General features: G+C 41.4%; 1 protein-coding gene across 2 annotated transcripts in view; it reads left to right on the top strand.

The window, feature by feature from the left end:
• The window catches only part of wnt7bb (wingless-type MMTV integration site family, member 7Bb), a 31,668-nt gene extending 9,272 nt beyond the window's left edge, over positions 1-22,396 (top strand). For both annotated transcript variants that reach the window (XM_056387912.1, XM_056387911.1), the window contains exons 3-4: positions 15,875-16,146; positions 20,708-22,396. In XM_056387912.1, the coding sequence (XP_056243887.1) occupies positions 15,875-16,146; positions 20,708-21,187 (752 nt within the window). In that variant the 3' untranslated portion in view covers positions 21,188-22,396. The remainder of the gene's footprint in view (positions 1-15,874; positions 16,147-20,707) is intronic.
• The last annotated feature ends 2,856 nt before the right edge of the window (positions 22,397-25,252 follow it).

Here is a 25,252-nt window from a genome sequence, read left to right as displayed (position 1 = left end):
TGGTGACAATGACGAAGAAGTTGAGAATGATAATACTAGTGGCTTTCCAATTGAAAAGGAAAAAGAAGTTACATAATGCGTGTTTCGAGCCATCCTATTGTCTCTGTTTGCAGAAACAGTACAAGCAGAGTATCAAAAATGTGGTACCAGCCCCCGACCCTCTGAACCCCATGAAATATGGCTCTTCCCAAGCCAAACCCAAACTGCACACATCACACAGTCAAAACTCAAACCAGCAACACACAGTCTCTTTGACTCTCCATTGTATAACCATTTGCGTTGGCATTGCTCAAGAGGACTTCATATACTGCTGATTCCAGAACCATCTTAGTTGTCCTCATTTCAATTGACAATGTTGTATTTCTCCAGCGCGCTCTGGTTTCTGTTGATGTAGGTTCTGCAGCGAGCCTGTTGGTTAGCAGCATGCCGAGCGTCGCTGGCTATGCCAAAGTTATGGAAAAGCTACCGAAAGGCACTGGAGTCCTGATGGGGAAAACGTATGGTTGAAAAATGATATTGCAAATGAGGAGACAACTAATGGTGTTATTGCAGAGAACGCTTGTCGAACTAAAATAGCTGGACACATCTGTTGTTAATCGGGCTAAATTGGTTGTGTCCTCGCCTGGCTGGTTCATGAGAGTGTGCACATACATGCAGGAAAAGACCTAAAGCAGACAAACATTTACATTTACGATGCTTTTGTTTGAGAAACTTGGCGTTCCGCAAAACCTCTCTTGCATCGCTTTTGTTTTACAGGGACTTTTATATATTTCCTTTCATTTAGAAGATACTTTGTTGCCATTACGTTGTGGTTGGGCTGTGCATTTAATCCAGTGGCTCTGTTAACAATCACTCCTCCTAAGGAGTAGCTGAATTAGCTCCAGCTCCCTCTCCAAAAGCATTTTTACTTTGTTGTGAATGTGGCGCTTTCTTTTTGTAATGGAGCTCATGTTGTTTTCCTCAACACTCAACATCCCCCTTTCTCCTCCTTTTTGGTCTGTTCTTTCATGCCCCTTTTAAAGGGCGTACAGATTTAGGAATGATATTAAGCACTGGTTCATTGGAAGCATCTGTGTGTCTACTCTGCATTTTTTTTATTTTTTTTTAGGATTGATGTTGGTATTTTTATGCATTATAATGTTTACCCAAAAAAACTAAATTTAGTCATTCTACTTTGCACAGTTCATGTTCTCTAATGTGGCTTTGTTAGCATTGTCACTCATCTTTGTGTATTTGATGTGCATGCAAAGTCACATGTTCTATATGAGCTCAGTCAGGTTGACGCCATTCAACTCTACAGGGGGCTCGTCCACTTTTCCGGTGCGTGATGCGACGACTACTTCCCATTCAGTAATGGCGTCGGTTTGAATGAATTTCATGCTCGCCCTTTGCTCTTCTTGTTTGGTTTCCATAGTAGATCTGAGCAAATAAATGCAGCATTTGCCCGCGCTGAGCACATCACTGTTGGTGTCCAGTTCTGGTCAGAGAGCGATGACTACTGGGCCTGCCATGATTGTCCAATAATGATGGGACTTGGTGGCCTTCTCAATAAAATATCCAATGACGTCTTCTTTTAGACCAATGTGGAACTTGAGTTCCCATGGCAGATTTACAGACTTTTTTTTTTTTTAATTTTCTTTTTTTCTTATATTTGTTCTACATGATAATCACAGCAGTTCACAGATTTCTTGTCATACACACGCAGGTAATATACAGTAAAAAAGAAAGCTACACTGTACAGATTAAAGGCAAATGTTTTTACGCTTATACAATAAATCCAAAGAGGAAATCTGTCAGCAGAAGCTAAAGTTGCTTCACAGTTTTGGACTACAAGTTGTAACATTTTATGGCTCTATCTGTGAGTCCTTGAGACCGTGTAATCTTCTTTTGCTTTTCTTGGTGGCAGAAACTGTAAGAAATCGTGCCTCTTCTTGAATGAGCAAATATCCTGCACTAAGCTTTGTGCCCTTAGACACGGATGCAGCTCCTTAAAGTGAGTAAACTGATTTATTCCTCCTCTGCACAGGGGCAGAAAGGAGATTAATGTTGCATCGTTTGTGCCTCTTGACAGTGTTGGCATATTTGGTGGAACCCATGGCTGCACTGAGGCGCACACAACGGCTCTTTGTCCATGGGGTCAGTAAACTGTCCAAACAGAGGCTTTTGCACTGGTTTTGTGATCGGGATTGTGGCTTCATGGTCTTAGAAGGTTACACTAGTCCTGAAGAGGTTAGTTTTGGAGCAACAATTAACCAAAAACTTGGGCGATAAAAGCACCAGTAACAACATTTTAATGAGTTCTTTCTATCAATGACAGATTGTAACAAGAACACACACCCATTCACACGCAAATCTCATTGTGTAATAAATGTGTTATTGATAAGTTGTGGTAAAGATCAAGCCAAATGTTGAGATGAACAATAACTCATTCACTGACTAGAACATCAGTTGCACAGGAAATAAAGTTTTGTATTGAATTGAATTGAACTGGGTATTGCTTCATTCTGGAAAGAGAAGATCTTCTGAGCTTCTACGTCAGCTTGCACATGTTGGTCAGTGTTACCTCATGAGTCAGCTCCGTATTTGTTGTTTGATAAAGTTGTGAAAATAGATTACGGATGATTACAACTGCTATACGTTTTGGGACTTGACAGCGTCAGACACATAATGTGATCATTTTTGGGAAGGCACAAAGGTCTCACTGTTTTGTTTGTTTTGACCATTCTTCCTAGAGATTATTATTATATTTGGCTGATGAAGGGAGCACGTTAAGTACAGTATCAGGGAGTGTCAACAGTCGGATGATAAAAAAAAATCAGTAGTTTAATCATATTCATGATTTAATCCACTGATTTGGAGAAGGGTGAGCCCTCCTGAAATGCCCATTATAATCATCGGCACTGCCAACCTGCAAGTGTGTGCAACTGTTGTAATACAGCAGGATGTTTACAGTGGACAGTGTGGTTACAAATTTCAATAATGTGACTTCCAGATAACTGGTTTAGATAATCTGGTTAAATGTAGGAGTTGTTTTAAACCTTTTAAAGCTGTGTCTAGTGATACTGACTTGTCAACATGTCTCAACAGTGAAGTTCAGAATACATATCGTAACCAATTATTTATTTCTCAAACAATTCTTATCAATATAATTCTTGTTTAACTGTACTCACAGTGGCTGACGTGTGCAGATGTTCTGACTGCTGTGTTCAGCTTTCCCTCTGGGTTTGTACTCAGCACTGAAAAGAGACCTGTGGGTATGAGAGATATGTTGCACTTCAGTCTTACAGAGTTGCTGCTCTATTGCAAGGAGCCACTCACCATCACCGTGCTTACTTTACCAAGACAATGATCAACAATTAACAACAGTCAATAAGGCTTGTGTCAAATAGCGAAGAGTACTCTCTATAAAAGGTCTGGATAAATGGGGAGTGGCAACGCAGGTGTCCAGCTACGCATACAGCATGCAACAGCATGTTTTTTGTGAGTATCATAGCAGGGTGTGTAGTGATTCAGTTTTGACCCTTTGAGGGTGAATCCTGTGTGAAATAGAACAATTGTGAGGTATTGTAACTCTAGTTTAAGTATGTCTCTCTGACGTCACTGATCTCTCGCTATGTGCACATGCACACAGGAAACTGGTTATTGGGAGAAATCAGAATCAAAGTCAACTGAGCTGAACTGCATGTGGATGAGTTCTGCAACATCATCCTGCAACAACCTACAGATTTGTTTATGTGCAGTTCCTTAAAAGACGACTGTATTATTCTTAGAGAGTTCCACTCATTCACATTGTCACTACTCTACCAGTAATTGGTGTTTAAGCCTTTTTCTCTCAATATATTGACAGTGATTTGTTTTGTTAACAAGGAGCTACATAACTCTCAAAGTTTTGGTAGTTCTCCATAAACTTTAACCAAGTGATCAGACAAGCTGCTGGATACAGGTGTGTGCTTGGCTATTGCATTACGAGGCAGTGAGATCAAGCGCTCCACTGCTGTGGGTGGGAAGTGGACTAGTTGAAATATGACCGCGCTCTTTCAGTTTATCAGTGTCCCACCAGGTCATCGTGGGAGACCAGAGACACCACAGCTACTGCAGCTCTCACCTGCCGCTTTGACACTGTGGAAAAGTGGGCGATTTGTTTACTCTGTCTGGCTGTCGTCAGCTCGTACGCAACGTCCTGGGTTGTGATAGTTTTCCAGTGGTTGTTTCTCATGGTTGAAGATGTATCCATGTTTTCTGACCATGTCTTTATGCATTATGGAATTCTTTAGCATGGCATATGAAATCATGGAATACACCCCTTCAACAAAATGTTCCAATCCCTTCACCGAATCTGCAGATTCCCACATCATCATAATCAAGTACAGGGGAAAAGCTATTCCCGTTCTGCTCCCATTTAAGTTTTTGATTCAAATCCCCCAAATTATGAACACTAAACCTTTCCCCCTGCTCTGTGATCCAGTCTTAGTTTTGTACTGGAGATGTCGGCATTTTTTTTTCAAGAGCTAAAGATCAGCCGACCGCAAGTCTAATGCATTCTCTCTGTGCTGCCTGCTCTTGGAGGCAGTCTTTCTGTTCTGGAGCTGCTCCATGGTATTACATTTGCTTTCCAAGAGAACACACATTAATAGTTGGGTTATTGAGCATTACAGGGCCCAAGATATCTTCATTCAGCAGAGGTGATTCAGTTTCAAAGGGAGGTCATTTGATATTTATTTCACTCTTCTACTGTAAACAGAAGTGTTTTCACTGCAGAAGATAGCTACTGCTGCTGCTGGCACCTCATTCGCTGCCTGACACTCTGCTGCACACAAGACGTGAAGTTCGATGAATTGATGGAAAAACGAAAGTATCCTTATTCTTGTTGCAGTTCCATCCCTCAACGGTTTTTCTCTGTTTTGCACAGAGCGTTGGCTTGGTCATTGTGCTCTAACTGACAAATTGGAGAACAACACCATAAAGTCGCAGTGAGATTTGAAACTTGCAATTTAAGTGCATCTCTGTTTCCTCTGCAAAAGCAGATTTAGCAGTCTTCCCCCGTCTGCCCCGCTCTGGTGCTGGCATGAGTTGGTACCTTCAGTCTGTAAAAATGTGGAACGAATTATCCTGCGCTAACAGAAATGGGTGTTATTGAGTGGCTTGTTGCAGTCTATTAAGAAGCAATAATAAAATTAGAGACAGATCCATCAGTGAGTCGGGGGGGGGGGGGGGGGGGGGGGGGGGGTTCAGGATAAGAATGGCAAACGTGGTCAATCCTCCAATCATAATCCTTGGCCTGGTTTCCGGATGAATCACTGTATTTTAAATATTCCTGTCAAGACTGATCCCATGGCTGTAATTTGTTGATGCACTTTTATTATGCATATTTGAGTGCGTTCACCCACGCGTGAAGTGCATTGAAAGCCCCATGTGGTTTCTGTTACACATCTCACATAATAAGTTGATGTGTTTTAGATCCAGCGAGCGATCTTTGCCCCATGGCTCAACTTTAACACACATATTATATGAACACTTATTTTCCTGTTGCATTTATTCTATTTCTCGACCGCAGTAGATTCAGATTCACTACATATTTATACTTTTTTTTTTTCTTCTTTAATAATATTTGGACTTATATGGTGTACCGTCTGTCCTCCCTTTGGCTAACCACCTGTAATAGCGATGCCCTTCACCTAAAAGATCTGCTTATGAACACCTTACAGCTCTGTTCAAATTGCAGTGCACTTGATGTCGGCGATCGGAGCTTGAAAATGGACACCTTTCAACGGCTACACTCAGCATCAAAGGCCAACACTGGCTCCCTTGTCATGAAACGACCTGCTCTGGTTACTCTGTTTGACTTTCCAGCCAGTTTGTCACTGTCCCGATTCATGCTCCTCATCTGAAAGAGGCTTCTTGTTGTGCCGGCAGTGAAATATTACAAAAGTTCAATCAATGCTGCCTCCGGCTCATTGCACAAGAATAGATACAGCACTTGAGCAGGTGAGCTGTTTGCTGCAGAGGGAATGCTGCTGTATGTTTATTTATCATAGCAGTGACAACAGTTTATTTTTATTTGAATTTATCTGCTGTTTAAAGGAGGCTTTAAACAGCAGATTGGCTTAGGCGGTATTGCAGGCAAGACTTTATTTATTAATGTTGCTTCGAAACCAAAAGGCTTTTAAGAAAAGATGGAAGGTCTGTTTCCCTCTGTGACCTACATCATACCTCTTTCCCTTTTGCTTTCTCTTCAGTTTCATCTCTTTGGCTGTCTCTCACTCTGATTTACCTCAGATAGGCACTGATGTTGTTGCCTGAAGCTGACTAGAAAACTCTTAGGATGAGAACAAGCAAACGGGATAAGAAATGTGGTAAAATGCGGAGCCTTATGCTGAAAGGAAGTTAGAGAATAGAGGGTGTTTTCATGTCTGCATTTCCCCATCCTCCTTTATAGTATATATATCACCTCCCAGCCAGTCCCTCCCTCATCCCTCTTTCACCCCTCTCCCCTCACAAGCTCAGACAGTAGTGAAAGGCAACAGGGCGATCCACCTGCCAGGACTTTAGGGCTGCAGGGGCCAAACCAGCGTCTAGTCAGATAAAGGATGTTTAAGTCAGCAGGTTCACTGGAAACCACTTGTGTGGAAAGAACTCCCGGACAGGCACATACTTGATCAGGGAGCTGGGAAAGCGGGACTCCGCCGAGCAGAGCTCCCTCTCAGAGGAGGGGGAAAGGTCACTACAGGCAGATACAGTCAGACATAACTCAGTGTTGAGGTTGGGCTTTGTATTCCCAGTTTGAACAGTGGAGGAGGAAGCGTAAGTGCAAAGAGGATGTGGTTGATAGAAGTTTTTAACATGCCCTACCCTTTTTTTTTTTTTTATCTGAATTGATTGAAGCTTGAAAGTTTTGGAGTCTATTTCAGGTTGGATGCAGTGTGTCAGAGACAATAGATGCACTGAATTTTCCTTTTCATGTCTTAATAGTGTAAAGTGCACAGTGTACTCTTAAGCAAACAGTTTTAAAATCCAACGTACAGCTTTGCATCGTAAGTGGTGCCAATCAAGTTTTCCTAAAAAAACATTTGCCCTCTCTTCCAGGGAATTTAGGCGGCATCCTGTGATCACCGTAACTTTATAACAGTAGAGAAGGCATCACAGCATCATAGACTGCAGTGAATAAAAAACATATTCCAGACATAGAATCAGGTGGAATTAAAAAACAACAATAGTAATTAATGTTCATTGTTGATTGCTTGAGGGTTGCCATTAATTATCTTTTCCCCACATTTCACATTTCCTCTCACGCACTGCTCGACAAGCTCCAAGTCTGAGGACAACAGAACACTTACAGATCATGAATGCACTGGCGGAGCTCCTTCCCCTTCTCGGAATCAGTTGATGGTCATTTGTGGTGAAATCATATCCCCGCAGAATGCAAGTACAACATCACAGTCCAACCTAAGACTAATAATAAACGGACAAGAAAATCTATTCAAATGATTGTGTGGTTCCATTCCTGCTTTGTTTCCTCATTTTTGACAGAGTACGAGGAAATGCAAGTTGAAATATTAATTTTGAGCAGCTGAACATTTTCATCAAACCCCTTTTAAATCATTTAGTGATGCGGTCTTATAAATAGATATTCAAGTTGAATATCAGCTACAGGATAAACATTCTTTCCTTGAAAGCAAATAAGTCATTTGTGCAATGTAACTGTTGCCACCTACATTGTTAACCCGATTAGTCAAAAATTTAAAAAAGAAATAGTGGCAGATTTCTTTGCTTCTTACATTTTAAACACATCATCATTAGGGAGAAGCGTCACAGTTAAATTGTGGTTTGAAAAAACAACGTTACCCTGTTTGACGTATGAGCTTAGTCAGTTGGCAACGAGTGTTATACCCGGGACTCGTTTAATGAAGACAGTGAAAAACTCATTCTTCAAAACTAGGGGTTTTTAAAAAAGCACACAAGTGGATACTTTGACACTGGTGAACTCTCCCGAAATACCATCAATCATCTCACTGCCGCCTTGGTTTTTCCCTCTGTGGGATTTATTTCTTGTTTGGTCGTGCACCCTCTGGGCAAAAAAAAAAAAAAGTGGTTATCAGTTCATTCACCCACTTCTGTTATCCAATATAGATAAAAAATATTTTGTCCTTATCACAAAAGGACGCTAAATTGTGGCTGGTATCACAAGTAGATAAAATATCTCTGATGCATCGTAGTGCCAAACCACCACCACTAGTGAAACTGCAGATTCATTCCCAGGCAGCCAAGTACTTGATACCATGCGGATAACAGTGTGGAAATGACGCGTGCATTGTGTTATGGTGGAACGGTGGTGGATAAAAGGCCTATTTTTCAGCCCATCATCATGTGGGTTGCCGTAATCCTCTCTGCCCTCCTCCATGTGAGTCCAGAGAAAACAGAGCAGTCGTATATCTCTGTGTGTGTGTGTGTGTGTGTGTGTGTGCGTGTCAGTGTGTAGGATCTTTCCCCTAACTTTATCAGATAGGGGGAGTGTGATGCTTTGTTGTTCAACAGTGTGTGGGCTGTGGTCATCATGGCTCGGTAAAGGTCATCTCTTACTCTTCTTCTTCCAATATTTCGCCTCACATCCCCTGCCCACAACATGTGTATATATCTAGGGTGGGGCCTCTTCGTCCTACGCAACCAAACGGCGCTATCATTGCCAGGCCCCTTTTCCTTGTCCATTCATCAGCTCTGTCTCTGTCTCAGACTGTGTGGGTGTGTCGGGAGCTGGGGTCCCTCTCCTTTCCCTCACCCCTCTCTCACTCTCTCTCTCTCTCTCTCTGCCCACCCACCGTCTGTCTGCTGACGTGGCCCGGGGTCGTTTTGGGCCCTGACCCTCGGGCCCCTGTGTGTGCCTATGAGTGTGTGTGTCTGTGTGTGTGTGTGTGTGTGTGTGTGTGTCATTCGCCCCTCCCCTCCCCACAGTGATGTGTTATCGGTGGGATCTGCGTCTGTCTGTGTCTGCCAGTGCTGCTAGACGCAGGAGGAAACAGGATGCGAGAGGATCAACTGTAATCTCACAGTGCGCTTTGTTCCACACAATCCCAGGCCGATCACTGTATTCTCTACACGCAGGGCCGCCACTGGACATTTACATGTGCCAACAATCACACAGCTACTGGCCCACGTAGGTGAGAGCGCACAGAGACGGAGAGTTAGTGGGTTTGAGTCAGAGAGACACTGGTAGGAGAGAGAGGACGTTAAGAGACCTGGAGCTTCATTTGAGGGTTTGATGAGTATCAGCGAATATGGAAATGTTAGGTCTGGAGGTTTCTTTTGTAATGAAAAAGGAAACATGTCATCAGTGGCATATTTGACTCACTGATTATAGTGATGATGATAATGATATCTTCGATGATATGATGTGGGATTGATATATATCTCAGTAAATATGTTTCCATTGAAGATGAAACAAAGTCAAATGGGATTGAAATTGAGGAAAATCCTCAACACTGTCCTCACATGAACTTGATGATTACCACGTAGAGCACATACAGGCCTACATTTCCAGATCTGAGCAGGTGAGGTCCTGATTTGGTCTCATTATTAGGATGAAAGGGTGGGAAGAAGGATTTATGCTTGTTTTAGCAAGTCTCGGTATTCAGTCAAAAAGCTTTATCTCCACCTCAGGGAGATCAGGGAAGAAAAAGGATGCTTTTGAGATGTTTTCTGCCAGCCCAATTTTCTATGCCTGGGAGGCAGCTTACTTAGATTCTCAGCATTTAATACCGGCAACGTTAAATACCCTCATAATTGTTTTAGCTTTACTCCTCAAAGCCCTCCTTATTATACGAATCAAAGTCGAGACCCTACAGTGAGCGGCTATGCCAAAGCGTGTCACTTCCCCAGCTCCATGATGTGAGTACACTGAGAATGTGGAGCCTAGTTCTGGTAAAACAATATTATTTTATTGTACAGGAACACGGCTGTGCTAATTCCTCGAGCTGCAAACCTCACGGACCACAACTTTGTCTATAATTTGCTGGGAGCATATGTTCATAGCAACGGTACATAAAGCGGAACGGAAAACAGTAGTAGAGAGCACATTAGTCAGTTCAGTGATTGGTATACAAAGCTAGGGATTTTCCTCCAGCTTTCTTCCCCTTCCATGGGGCCCTGGAGACACAGTTCCAGCGCCGAGTCGGCTTTGGTTAGAGCCTGTTTTCAGTATCTTTGGTGTCATAATTTTATTGTATATGCACTGTGTGGAAAAATATCTCCTTTGATGGAACGTACATGGAGTTATCCTATTGAAAACATATATATGTATATCAGATTTCTATTTGATTCACTCCTTTGCAGAGTTATGTGTTGGTATGTTTTGGTCATATTTTGAAATTATCTTACTCTAAAAGTTTTGTTTTTCCTTTTTTTAAGAGGAAAAGGAAAAGCTTTAATGTTTTCATTTTATTTGGATGATGGAAGTGCAGCAAGGCAGAAAGAACGGGGGGGGGGGGGGGTAGAAAAACTTCAAACAGGATTTCGTTTCTTTAAACAGTGATAACTACTTTGGATATCTCCCTTTCCATTTAAAAACACAGTTATCTGCTAATTGAGTCAAAGTGGCAGGTGAGTTTAGAATCTATCTTGCCCAGTTTAGAATCTACCGTCAGTCAACATCACCCCAAGTGCAAAGACTCCTGGCCACCAGCAGGTGACACTTTTCCCTTTGTTCACTGCGGTACCATTTGTCCGTGACAGGATGTCCTTGGTGCTTAATGGATACGAAGCTCTAAAACTCCAGTGTATCGTTGTGTTGTTGAAATGTAATTTCTTATGCAATCCAATCCTCCTGTGTCCCTGGGGTGTGAGTGCATGTCCGGGATGAGGGGGCCTTTAAAAAGCTTTCCCCTTCACTGCTCCACCAACAGGCTTGGCTTGTGTGGAGAGGCCATTCAGCTGCACTGCTGGGCTCTGCCGGTCTGTGTGTGTTGTGTGCATATGTGTGTGTGTGCGTGTGTGTGTGTGTGTGTGTGTGTGTTCCTGTTGCTTGGCAAGACCCCGACCAGTATTCCAGCCTGAACTACTTCTCTCCAGCCCTTTTCATGCGCTGAATGGCTTCTCCTACCCTCTTACTCTATCCAGTCCTCCTCACCTTTGCAGTAATGAAGCTGTATCTGTGCTGCAGCGCTGTGTGTCTGCATGCTTCACTGCAGACCTTCTTATGTGCTTGTGCAACCTCAGTTGTCAGAATCAAAATCAGGTTTTGCGGCCAAGTATGCTGACGTAAAGAAGAAATTTGAGTGGTTGTCAGTAGCTTTCTTTGTGCCAGAAACTAAACATTAACACACAGCTAACAAGATTTTAGAAAAGAAGCTAAACAAGCACAATATATACACTAGCCATTCTGTATAAGTGAGTTTAGTCATAACAGAAACCACAAAGTGCAAAAGAGTATTCAGAAGGTAAGGTAAAAGATATAATGAAATAAGACATAAAAAGGTTGTTGTTTATTTGGTGTCTCACCAGCTAGAAAACGGATTCCTGCAGTTTAGCTTTCAGCCCTTTATCTTGTGACGGAACGGACGCACAAAACAACTGACCTTGGGTTGGTTTTTCAGACAGAGCAGTCTGTCTCTTGTCCAAGTCTCTTCAGTATATCTTTTCCCTTTCCTCTCTTGTCAGCAACAAAGCCTAACCATTGGCCTGTGAGCGGTGAAGAAAACGAGGCCCGTTGAGGTCAGCGGTAGTGTTACTACATCGGCTAGCTTATACCGTACCAGCTCTGCCTGTGCAGTGTCGTCAGTTGTAAATCTCCTGCGCTGTGTCATGTGAAATTTGTCTAGCGGTGTGCCTTCCTCCGGCTCTAAACACAGATTGCCATTTTAGCGGCGAGCCACTACATCCAGAGACTTCTTTTTGTGTCCCGGCCCTGGCAGATGGTCAGAAGAGCACGACGGGCATCGCAGCAGGGGCAAGTGTCCAAAGTGGTGTGGTCAGCTAATGTGAAGGCCAAGGCATACTGAGTCAGTGGCCTTCACTACATCTCCGGTTTTAGTCCCTGACGCAGAAATATAACAGGATGTTTTGTACTTGTTTATGAACTACTGTACCTGTTAGGGTGAAGCGGGGCTGATCTTCTTCTTCCCTGCTTTCTTGGATAGTGTAGCAGACACTTGCCACTAAACTCCATTAGACATCTGGTTTAATATTCCCTCATTCTTCTCTCCTGGATGTTTCCAACTTCATTGAGGTTTTTCTGGTCACTCCAATTTTCCACTGGCAGCTTGCGAGGCTATCCCAGGGTGGTTCCTCCTGGAGGGCTGTCAGGACTCTGGGGCCAGCTTCTTCAGGGCTTTCTACTGCTGTTAAGGGTGCTTTTTCTCCTCCACATTTCATCGACCACACGTCTTTTGCCTTCCTTTCCTGAGGGCACAGGAGCACAGTGATAATGCACACACAGCATCCACAAGTCAACAGCATTGTTATTGAAATAGGGAGTTTCCTGGTTGTGGTTATATTAGTATATTTGTTTTGTTCAGTACATGATCAGAGACTTTGGATCTCTCCTTTCTGTCACTTTCTCTTAAATTCTAACCTGAACATTTACTAAGATTTACTACATTTATTTGGAGTGAAAAACTTCAAATCATCACAAATCATTTTATTTTATTTGGACTAAATGCTCCAAATGGATATTTATATACCCAGCGGACACTGTATTTTAAGCGCTGAAAATCTGATTTCCGATGTCTTCTTTGGTTCATTGCACATAGTAAAAAGAGGGTCTTGATCACCACAGTTCCATGGCTTGTGTAATTGGCTTTCATTATGGCCAGGCAGAGCCTTGGCAGTGCCAGACCCACCAGGGGGTGACATCCAGTACAAGCTCCATCATCATCATTTTCCCCATGAGCAGCACAACTCAATGGGCCCAGAAATGGGCATGCATCTATGGCTCAGGGAACCACCCTTTCTCTGGAAACTGCCTTTATCCTGTTTTAAACATTACAGTGACGCTCTGTTTGAGTGTCTATGTGCAAATGTGTTTTTAACAGTGTATGTGTGTGAGGGTGGAGGGTGGTGTGTGAGTGTGTTGTGTATTTTTACTATGTGGCCGGTGACTGAGTATTTGCGTGCATGTGTTACGCGTATGAATGCACATACATTGCAAGTTGTGCGTGCTCCCCGTTTGTGCATGTGTGCGTGTGAGGTGGGGGCAGCAGAGTGTTACCACAAGCTGGTGGGGCACAGCTCTGCTGCTAAACCAGAGAAGCAAGTGGTTGTGAGTCAGTCCCCACCGGGCAAACCTGTGGCCGTGGTATTAGCTCTGCAGCAACAGTGCCAGGATAGGAAATTAACAGTGGCTTTGGGTGAAAACGTCTTTGAGAGTTCAGAAAATGCCCCTGAGACTAGAATGAGAGGTGCAAAAGTCCCTCTGAAGAAAGAGGAGGAAATGAAATGGAAAACAGCTGCAAATGACTACATATAAACAGTATATTTAGAAGCACTTCATGCAAATGACTTCTTATAGCCTGAAACAAAGTACACATAGGCAATATAAAGCCCAATAGATAAGTACATTTTACTCTTGTGCCTTTTGCAAAGCAGTCCTGGCCTTGCTCCACCTAACACTAGCAGCCTTGGCTCTAACTGACTGCACAGTCTGCTTCCATGAAATAAGGTAAAAATAAGCAAAGATTTTATGCCTAGCAACTTTCAAAATGGTGAAGAGTTTATTTGGTCAGGCAAGATGACACAGGCCATACTGTATTTTCTTCTCGTATCTGAGGCATTTTTTTGTGTTTTGTTTCCATATAATTTTCACTTTATTGTTGTACTTTGCTGCGGCAGATGTAAACGTCTCCTCCTCGTTCGGTCGTTTTAGGATATTATTTCTGTTTTTAGTGGATACGACTGCGGCTATGGCTGCAACATCTGACAGTGTATTTATTGTAGGTACTGAATGTTTACATTACATGACAGTTCATTTTGTGTTTCACTAGATTCAAATGCGCTGTAGCTCCCTTTTGCACTCAGAAGGTTTTGTGTATTTGTTTAAACTCTATTCCTATGAAAACATATTGTAAATCTGTCACATCTGACACGTTTGAGCATGTCACAGGCAAAATATAGTCCAATACCGTGCATGATCTGACAGATTCATATTCACCAGAACTCATCAAAAATTATGTTATTCTTCTTATTATTATTGCTCTTCACACCCAATTCTGCTGCCATGTGCAGTTGCTGTTTTGATTATTTTCTGCGGAGTAAAGTTTGTTGCAAAACTGATCTGACGAGCTTCGTAGCTGTGTAACTCTGAAAGATATTGAAGAAATGGTATATCAGCAAGGAGCCTTTATGACTCTGCAGTGCAGAAAAAAAGTTTACCTCGAGAGATTCCAATAATTGCAACTGAGTACATTACACAACATACATCAAAAGACTTAGGAAACATTCCTCTCCAAATGCTGAAAGGCCCCCTGAAACACTCTGCGGTTAGGCTTGTTTCTGCAGCTCGGCCCCTTCCAGATTACTGCCAGTTGAAGGGAGACTGGGGTTGTAATAACCCACAGTCTGTTTTAGACCAGGAGAGGCCTTTTAAGCCGGATCCCTCTGTGGCCATTAGGAGAGTAGTAGAGGACTCTGATATATTGAGGAAGAGAAGAAAATGGTATGCTATCATTACTGTCATCGACCTTTTGGCTAAATGTGTACCATGGTCCTTTTCATCTGAAATCCATCACTGATATTCCATGGAACTTGTACATGACAGCATGATAAGCACGTGATTTGTTTCGGTGCTTCAGTCATTTATCAAGGATAAATGTCAAACATTTCCCAGTTTCAGCTACTCGAGTGTGAGGATTCGCAGCTTTTCTCCAATTTAAATTACTGCAAATTGAATGTGTGCAAAACAAGCTACAGTATTTGAAGGCATCACATTGGGCTCTGGGAAATTTGAAGACATTATATAAACTAAATGATTAATCAGTTAACTGAAAATGTGATCAACATATTATTAAACCATTAGCTACGGTGCAAATTTGCTTACAAGACTTAATCATTCAAGTTGTGAAATATATTGTTGCTGTAGTGAGAACCTGCCTCCTCACAATATATACTTTTTCAGAACCATTAAACTGTGTTATTTTTCGCTTGATGATAGCGTTTTTTTGCATTTCATCCAGTAGCATAAGCCCAAGCAGGAGGTCACATGGTCAAATGACAGCACAGAAATAACATGAAACGGAATTTCACGCAGAAGTGCTCCAGCATAACAAATAATACACCACAGGTAAAATATCTCCTGTTTAGGTTTAGCTGATCTGGTGCAGTCTCTGCTCCTCAGAGCGTCTCCTCTGTTGTCAGTGCTCAGTGTGAGTGAGACAGAGAGACCTGCAGACCCCAGCTGTTTGCAGTGTGGGCAGCAGTACAAGGTGCTTCTGTAGAGGAATTCAGCACTTTGGACAGCACCTAGACCAGCTCTCCCCACACTGGAATTCCAACACTGCACTCTGGCAGACCGGGCCCGAGGACTTTGCGGTCGGAAATGTGACCACATTTCCACCAAGGTGCAGGAGAGAAGCTGCTTAAAAGACGGAAGGAAAAATTTGGTAGCTTATCAAGACTGAGCGGCCTCTGAATTTATGTACTGTTTATCAAGATCATATTCTCTGGGGTGGTTAGATGATGTGACTGGAATATTAAGGTTTAAGGTTTACAAAACCAAAGTAGGGTAGATAACAACATATTTACATTAGTCTTAATGCCTTATGGCAGGTGCTAAACATTTGTTTGAGGTCAAAAGGAATGCTGAGTTTTGTATTTTGTCGTGTGACCTACAAGTCATGTACGTGTAGTATCTCATCCCAGTTTTCCTGAAAAAGAGCTCTTTTCCCTTTTTCAGGCAGTCGGGAAGCAGCGTTCACCTATGCCATCACGGCGGCAGGGGTGGCCCACGCCATCACAGCGGCGTGCAGCCAGGGCAACCTGAGCCAGTGCGGCTGCGACCGGGAGAAGCAGGGGTATTACAATCAGGAGGAAGGCTGGAAGTGGGGAGGCTGCTCGGCTGACATCAAGTACGGCATCGAGTTCTCCCGTCGCTTCGTGGATGCCCGCGAGATTAAAAAGACCCCACGCCGTCTGATGAACTTGCATAACAACGAGGCGGGGAGAAAGGTAAAGAGATTTTTTTTGTTTGTTTTTTTTGGGGGGGGGAAATCAGATGCTTTGCCACAAGTATTTTCCCAGAGAGAGCAAGAGCAAAACACTTTTGAATAAAGTCTTTTTGAAAAAAAGGACAATATAATAAAATTAAGCAACTCATTCCATCTTAAAGAAATAATTACCTGATTGATCATTCAGATTTATTACAACTCAGGTTTTGGGCATCATTCCTTTCTGTTATAATAATTTTAGTCACCTAGTAAATGTGGTGACATTGCTAAAACTAATTTGGATATCCAAACTGTTTAACTTTTAACATATCATACTTGCAGTGAGGGATTATGACCAAAATTTTGGGTGTGCTCACTTTTGCTTTCATCTCCAAATACACTGGTTTAGATAATCTGGCTGAGCTGTTTAAGTTTGTTTACAACTTGGCAGGTTGTTTTACCGCCCATGCTTCTTGCCCCGACTTTGTTGCAGCAATGTTTCTGTGCTCCCAGATCTCAGCAATTACATTATTGTTATTATTATGTTTATCAGAAGCAATAAAAGTGATGGCCAAAATGAGGGAACACAGACCCAAGTTGTAATAAAATGGAAAAGAGAGCTGACAATAGATGACATGAAATAATTTTCCTCTAAAGAGGCATAACATTTTATGACTCAGTATAAACAGAGTGAGTGTGTGTGTGTGTGTGTGTGTGTGTGTGTGTGTGTGTGTGTGTGGATAGATGGATGCACAGATTTGTGTGTTAATGTGTTCCAGTGCAGAACAGCAAGCAGTCCCAGATCAAGTGCAAAACGTCATACAGTCATGTGACAGAAACTGTGACTGATCAAGTTGTTGACTGATTGATCCCTGGTTAGCCTTTCAGCAGCATGTTTATCTTCAGCCAATTACTAAGAGGGAGGCTTTTATTTCTGAGGGACCATGTTGGCAAGGTTCATTATGGACACGTTTGTTTGCTATTAGTCATCCCACAACAGTTGTGGTGGAAAGAAAAAGAGACGCAAAGAGGGTGAGAGGTAAAAAAAAAAAAAAAAAAGAGATGATGTTATGTTGACAAATGGATCTAATTAATAACTTGGGCTTTATCATTTACTGAGAAAATAGAGTCTGGCCAATGGTTGCCATATGGACCGCCATCCCTGCTTTCCAGCTCCTGTCATAGAATTATGAAATGCTGAGGACAGGGTATTATTGCAGTTCTCTGCACAATCCCAAAACATGACACTGTCATTTGACTGCGTCTATTCATGGTGTGAAAGCAGGCTTACACTGCCGGTGTTAACACAGCAGACTGATAAGGGTCTGTGCTGCACGCTAGTGCTGAGACAGAAGGAAAGTCTTTCTTTGACTGAAGGAGATTTTATAAGATACAGAGGTCTGAGCCTTCTCTGGGTTTACACATAGTTTGTTTGGCCCTGTTAGCACTTAGTCACTTGGGCGGATTGGATAGCTATCACATATCAAAAGAGCTATGTGTTAATGCATCCAAGAAGAATTCAAGATGGATTGAAATATGAACGTTCGAACCGTCTTTAGTCTTGCTCATAGTCCATAAATGCAATTCATCCGTGTTCTTGTGTAAGTTTATGGACAATTGTTAAGGAGCTCGCCGTTACTGTTGACTGTGAGATGTTGTAACTGAATTGCTACAGGTGCATTACGACCACTCTCTGGACTAGACTGCAGGCCCTGATTTGCATGTAGTGCAGGAAAACCATGATGGATCGCCATCAGATTTATGACTTGGCTAATGGAGATGCATATATGTGGCTATTCCTAAATCAAAGTGTCTTAAGTTACATGTGGATTTTATTTGGATACAAGACAATCTGGAAGTGTGAATGGGTCTCTTATTAGTAATTTAATCAGAATACACGGCTGTTTTTATGTGGGGAAAAAAAATTCCCACACTGGCAGGCTTTCTTGATTGTGAAAAATAGTTTACCTACAAGTTGGTGAGATCATCTTTCATTTTTGTAGCAGCATGTGCGATCAATTCTGCACTAAAAAGCTTTTGCAGCAATAAATTCAAGACAAATGAGCTGATAAAAATGATTGTGATGCTGATGAGGGAGGAGGTAGCCTCTGATGGGATCCAGCTGAGATTTTGTTTTCTAATCACTTATAAGAAGCATCATTGAAACAAAACAAAAATTACAATACGTTCCGTGACTCAACCGAACACAAAAGAACACCCAGTGAATCACCCTGAGATCTCTTTCATCTTGCATTGTGTGTGTGTGTGTGTGTGTGTGTGTGTGTGTGTGTTTGACAAGTGATCTGTAGATGGGAGTCTGGTCATATTGGACTAATTAGAAACAGATCAGGGGCTTTGACGGACACAGTTTAAGTAAATGTTTCCATGCATCTGTCAGACTCCTTATGCCAGGCATTCCTTGTGGGTTTTTTTTTTTTTTTTTTGTACTATACATTTTTGGAAATCCTCATTCTGAATCAACATCCGAGACGAGATTGACAGCTGACCCCAGCTTTCATGAAGTTGGGGGAGCTCATGTTTTTTCAATCAAATGTCCTCACATTGGGAAACTGTGATCACATGACACGACAGAGATACTGAACAACTCTTGTGTACGTTTCGTAAGTGTCTGATAGAAATGCAATGACTTGTGCCGCTGGCGAAGCGAGGCGCCAGGAAAAAAGCTGCACTGGAAAAATGCCCTGCCAACCGAACTTAGATCTTATACAACAAAGACACAGCACATCGTTCAAGCAAGTCGGAGGTTCCTAATTGGGTTATAGGAGTCATGTCAGGACTATTACAAACATGTTAATATGACCCATTGGAACTCCACCCCCTCTTTCCTCTGTTCCTTTGCCTTGGAGAACAGTTCAGCAGAGATGGAGAGGGTACACTTCTTATTGTGAGTTTTATTTGAGTTTTCGAAGACCCACAGGGCAAAGATTGACACTTAAATAGTGATGACAGCGCACAACATTTCCCAAATGCCCCAGGATCAGACAGCAAAGAGAAAACATTCTGCCTGTGTACCATATGTTGGAGATGACCTCAAAGAGAAATGAAAACCAAGTCTGCACAAGGGAATAACCTAAAAAAAAAAAAAAGTAAATTATTGCATTTAAGATGACTAAAAGCATCTGAATGTATAACTGTGGTATTTAAATAATACTCGAATTCGCTTTCATGCATGTGGCAACATTGTGTTGTTCTATTTATCACAATATTGTTTGAGCACTCAAACCTCGAGTCTCTTGTCCAGCTGTAAACAATTAATTGAGTTTGTCTTTGTTTGGTACTGCATGTGCAACACATTTAATGACACAATAATCTGGCTTCAAATTATCCAAGATGATTGATAGCCGTATGAGATCCATGTTTGTTTTCCTCTGTCATTGATGTGGTTTAGGGAAGGTAGACTAAATTACAGGATGGGATATTACCAGTAAGTAGAATTTTCCCTCCTTCGGGACATGAAACAGCACGTCAACCATGACTCAAATTTTCAGATATGCTTGGATTTCTCACAAAGGTCTGTTACTCCACTCCCAAGTCAGATTGGCATTGCCTGACTGTCAGACTTAAGTGTCTGTGGCATAAATGCACGGGATTTACTAGCTGAAATGCCTTATTGCCATCACAGTTTTTACACAAAAATTCAAATAAATATCTTGACATTTAGTTGATCTGACATATTTCACATTTGTTTCCACTTACAAAACAACACAACACAAAGCTAGCATTCAGCCAGCATCTGGGTAAAACTTGGTTATTCATTGATAAATTACTCAAACAATTTATCTGTCAATGTATACATGGATGTCAGAAATATAAAATGGCTAGCCTTAAATTGTTCCTACACCATTTCGAGGTAATATAGACTAATGTTAACTTGTATTTCATCTAGGAAAATGTTAGTGTCTTGGTGAGAATAAAGCGGTCGTGCCATTTTACTGGTATGTTGTTTTTGCATTTGCAGTAATGCGATACAGTACGAGCAGCAGGAAATGGGATGTTGAGTGGCAGATTGCATGTCAATAACTACAGTAGGGTTGGTTCACCCAAATTACAAAAAGACACATTTTCTTTCTTACTTCAAGTGGTATCTAGCCATACAGATATGTTTGGTTTTATTTGTTTTCGAGATACTTCATGGTTTCTGCTGCCACCTCTATTCAGTATGCAATGGAGGCAAAAAGAATATTTCTCGAGTAGAGACTAGCTCCAATGAAAACTGCTGATGGCACAGTAATAGTAGGTAGTAGTGAGGTAAGACACATTACTGTTGATTTTGTTTTAGTTAAATTTTTTTCCCCACACAAAAAAGGCCATATCCCTCCATTATATTGATTTGAGGAATAAATCTCAGAGGTGTATATCTGAAAACCTGCACGAGTGAAACCAAAACTTTCTGCATGGCTAGATAAATCAAGAGGGAAGTTCAGACACTGTATTTTCTGTAATTCGACATGGGGTCATCCTCTGTCAAGGATGATTGTTATTAGTTCATGCTTCGGAGTTCAATTTCATGTCTATATTCGTTGCAGTTCTACAAATGTTGTATTTTCTCTATCACTCCTCAGGTTCTAGAAGAAAGGATGAAGCTAGAGTGCAAGTGCCATGGCGTCTCGGGCTCCTGCACCACCAAGACCTGTTGGACTACACTTCCCAAGTTCCGCGAGATTGGCTACGTACTCAAGGACAAGTACAACGAAGCCGTGCACGTGGAGGTAGTCCGGGCTAGCCGACTGCGCCAGCCCACCCACCTCAAGGTGAAGCAGACTCAGGGCTACCGAAAGCCCATGGAGACGGACCTTGTCTACATCGAGAGGTCACCCAACTACTGCGAGGAGGACGCAGCCACAGGGAGCGTGGGCACCCAGGGACGCCTGTGCAACCGCACTTCGCCACATACAGACGGCTGCGACCTTATGTGCTGCGGCCGGGGCTACAATACACACCAGTACACCAAAGTGTGGCAGTGCAATTGTAAGTTCCAATGGTGCTGCTTCGTCAAGTGCAACACATGCAGTGAGAGGACGGAGGTGTTTACCTGCAAATAAGGACGTGAGGAACTCAGTGCCAGGAATTGAGGCGCAAAGGACTAGCTGAATGAGGAAGACCTGAGAGAGCGAGATAAATGTGTGACTTGGATCAGTGAGAGATTTTGAAATAAAGGAATGGAATTTACACTATCAGCTCTTCATGGCATCGTTTTGCACAGCAGAATCTATCTAATTGCTTTTCAGAAAGTAAATGCTAAATATCAGTAGGTAATACCCCAGAACTTTACTGTCACATAGAGGTTATGCTCATGTACTGATGTATCCACAGTGAAGTTGGGACCACAGGTAATGAATGAGGCCCTCGTGGGAACTGTGCTTTGCACTCTGGGATTTGTAACTGTTAAATTGACAAGAGACTCGTGCATGGAGAAGAGACACAGTAACCTGGGAGTTGATCAAAATGACAGCAGCTGATGATGGGTGACTGAGAGAGATATGTCAAGTCTTCATTGAAAACCTTTAAGGGTTTTGTTGTATTTTCACTAAAGGGGAAAGAAAAAGTGAATCTTGACATGAATAACCCCCCAAACTGACTGGGGCTTATGTTGGAGGTTTGCAGAAATGAAGAACATTTTGTAAGTATGGTGCGTTGGGGTGCGCCAAAATCTGAGTGGAGAACTCTGTTAAACCCTCTGCTGCCAACTGGAATATGGTGGAGTATGTTAGTTTTCCAGTCACACTGGAACTGTCTGTTCTGAACACTGAAAATAAATTGTTTATTTATGTTATAGTATCTTAAAACGAAGCACTAACGGGTAGAGATGTCTTTTTTTGTACTAAGTGTAAAGAAAAATACTTTTTAGAAACTCTGACTGAAGATGTGTGTCTATTAGAAAATGACCCCCCCCAATTCCCAAAACACCTCATCTTTTCTTAAAAAAAAGAAAGAAAAAAAAGGTTTCATTGCTACTGGTGTGATGACAACAAAAGACATCATTACAGTGTGTTTCACATTCAAACACCTTGGTTCTATTGTAGCGTAGATTGTTTGCAATCCTTTTTTCCCCGAGCAGTAACATCTATTTGGATGCCTTTGCCATTTCAGTTAAGAGACCGTAGCAAGAAAACTCGTTTAACTGCAGAGATCCTTCCTCAATTCATTAAACATGAAACTGATATGTTGCTGGATGTGTTGTCGAGTGCTGCACTGATATTTTTTATTCAGATACGACTCATGAGAACTAAATAAACTCCCATTTGACTCAGTTTGACAGTTCATTGCTAAAATATCAACTAAAGTTGAACCTTAATTCATTTCAAAATTATCTATAAAGCTGTGGTCAGTGGTGTGACTAATACAACTATACAGCCATGCATATAATAGCAGTGATAACCAAACCTATAGAAGAGATTATTATTATTATTGTTATTATTTAGCCTGATATGCTGCCAGACAAGTCTTTATCAGTTTTTTCACTTAATACAAGGCAACAACTTGGGTCTGATTCACACTCACTTGTTCTCATTAGGGTTATAGAGGAATTTTTACTCCTGATTAGATTAGCTCTGTTCTGACACAACAATAAAGGTGAATTCAGTTTATTCCAACTTGGATCTTATTTTAGTAGATTTGGATATCATTTCTATCAGTAATGACAACATTGTACTCACTAAGGTAATTGTTGAGAGCTGGGAACACAGTGATACAGCTAAATTGGATGAGGTCAAATCAAAAAGTGAGATGATGAGAAAATTGAGAAAGGTTGAAAAACAAGCCAACAGTTTAGACAGATCATCTAAACCATTCTGTTGCTAAAGAGTTCACAACAATAACAACCACAGCTGGTCAAAGTTGAATCATTCTGTCAACTGTGATGAATGTTAACATTAGACAGCCTGGACAATAATTTCACTGTTTGCCTTTGTTTTTTCTTCTTCCAAACACGTTTTGCTAACCTTTTTTAGAGATGTCTCAGCATCCTCAGATCATTGATATTAAATCGGTAAGTACAATGTGTTCATAACTGATAGGAAGGTTGGCCGGAGCTAATAAAAATTAGTTAAGTGCTGTAACTATTTCTTGATGAACAACAGTACCTCTGCAGTGACAACAAGACTCCAGAAAGTCAGTGTATCCCGATGTTGTTCTCCAAGAAGATTGTTAAAGCATTTAACTCCCTGTAAAACCATATATTTTTGTTTTTACATGCCTTTGTATGAATTGGACAAAAGTGATACATTGTGTTTAATATTAGTAAACTTTAAAGGTGTTGGTAGGTGTATTTTTTTTTAACTTTGGAGAGATTCCAGCTAGCTGTTTCACACTGCTTTCAGTTTTTATGCTAAGCTAAGCTAAGCTAATTGCCTCCTGGCTCTAGCTCTAAATGTGATGCACAGATATGAGACTGGTATCGATCCTCTCGTTTAAGTGCTGGCAAGAAAGTGAATATAAGCGTTTTCACAAAATGTTGAATTGTTCCTTTAATACATGCAGCGCGAAAGAGGCTAAATAATCGGCTATAGGCTAACACTTCCCTTTGGGCTGAGAATGTGCAGTGCTTTGGGGCACTGCAAGTTATAACCACTTTGTTTTGTTTTGTTTTTTTTTCAATATTTGCGTTGTTGCCGTCTATTCAGCTTTAATCTACAGTGCTGCATTGTTCCGAGGTCATGTGAGGTTTACAGACTATATAGGCCAGTTTATCTTTTGGTTTACATACTAATTAATAAGTTTAGAATGTATTATAACTTTTGCACATTTATGATAACCACATATTTTAGAGATCTAGAGACCGATGAGGCCGAGTCGTGCACTTCGCATGATAAGTGCTGTTTAGTTTAGTATTATCAGTTTTAACTTATTTTATTTCAGTAGAGGTGCTACTCAGATGGATCGAGCACAGTTGTCATGTAAATGGTTTTGCATATTTACTCAGTAAAAGTAACTTATTGATATAACATATCTAGCATATAGTCTCATTCTGATATTCATGTTTTTCTTCTGAAATAGATTAAAATAAATCCAATTGCAGGCATTTTAAAAGACCCTGTTTCCTTTGACAAGGAAAAAACTTGTGTGAAAAGACTGATGTGTCTTTAATGTAATGATGAATTGTATTTTGAAACATACAAGAAAGCTTATCCTTAAAGGAATCCACATTCTTCATTTTATTGCTCAATGCCTGTTGGTACAAGAATGTTCCCCTTTATGTCTCAGTGTTCAGTTGCCCATATCCACAGTTCCAACAAATATCCAAAGCTATTATTTTCATAAATTCTCTCCCTACGAAGAAAACACACACATTAAATTTGGTCATTGTGTGTGTCCAGGTTTGAAGCCAAACTTTACGGAGAAGTCTGTTATTCAAACATTCCAACCACGCTTAATATAGTAACTGGCAAATGCATTAGGAAGCATAAATCGTTAAAAATCAAAAATAAATAAATCAAGCGGTGTGCTGACTTTGACATTATTTTGTACACAGCACATGTTCGTAATATGCTGTGGTCTTGTGTCTTGATTGTGGCACGCACGGAACAGAAGTCAATTATCTCTCCCAGCATGGAAAGGAGCTTCTTCTCCATGTCTGTGTCAAGCTGAGATGTGATCAGAAACACAGAGAGGGAAGGAAAAAAGAAACACAAGAACTAACAAGGATTATGGAAAACAGTTATTTTCCATTAAAATTGAATAACATTGCCCCCCCCTCCTCCAAAAAAAAAAAAAAAATCCCTAGTAACCCTGAAAAATGTGATTATTCATCAAGTTGGAACTGGTTTTTGTTTGAGGATGAAAAGATTTTTTTTTTTTTTTTTTTTGCTAATTAATTGGGGCTGTCTGACTTGGGTGGTCACAGCCACCTGTGACACCAACAGTAACTCTTTACCTCATCACTTTGCAGGTTTATTTTCTCTGCTAGTTGGAACAGCAGATCATATCAGCGGTGTGCTCTGATCAAGCATGATGCGGTACAATTCATGACACTCAGACACAGGATAAACAGAATGAGGATTTAGGATGCAGAAAGACAGGATAACTGCCTCAACACTCGAGCCTCTCTCGCTGTCTGTGTTGGCAGAGCTGTTCGGAGTCACTAAATGGGGAGAGAGCCTTCATGCAAA

The sequence above is a fragment of the Seriola aureovittata genome, chromosome 10 (genome assembly GCF_021018895.1).
Source record: "Seriola aureovittata isolate HTS-2021-v1 ecotype China chromosome 10, ASM2101889v1, whole genome shotgun sequence".
Classification (NCBI taxonomy): Eukaryota; Metazoa; Chordata; class Actinopteri; order Carangiformes; family Carangidae; genus Seriola; species Seriola aureovittata.
Note: the sequence above shows the minus strand (reverse complement) of the source record. Positions and strands in the feature narration are given on the sequence as shown.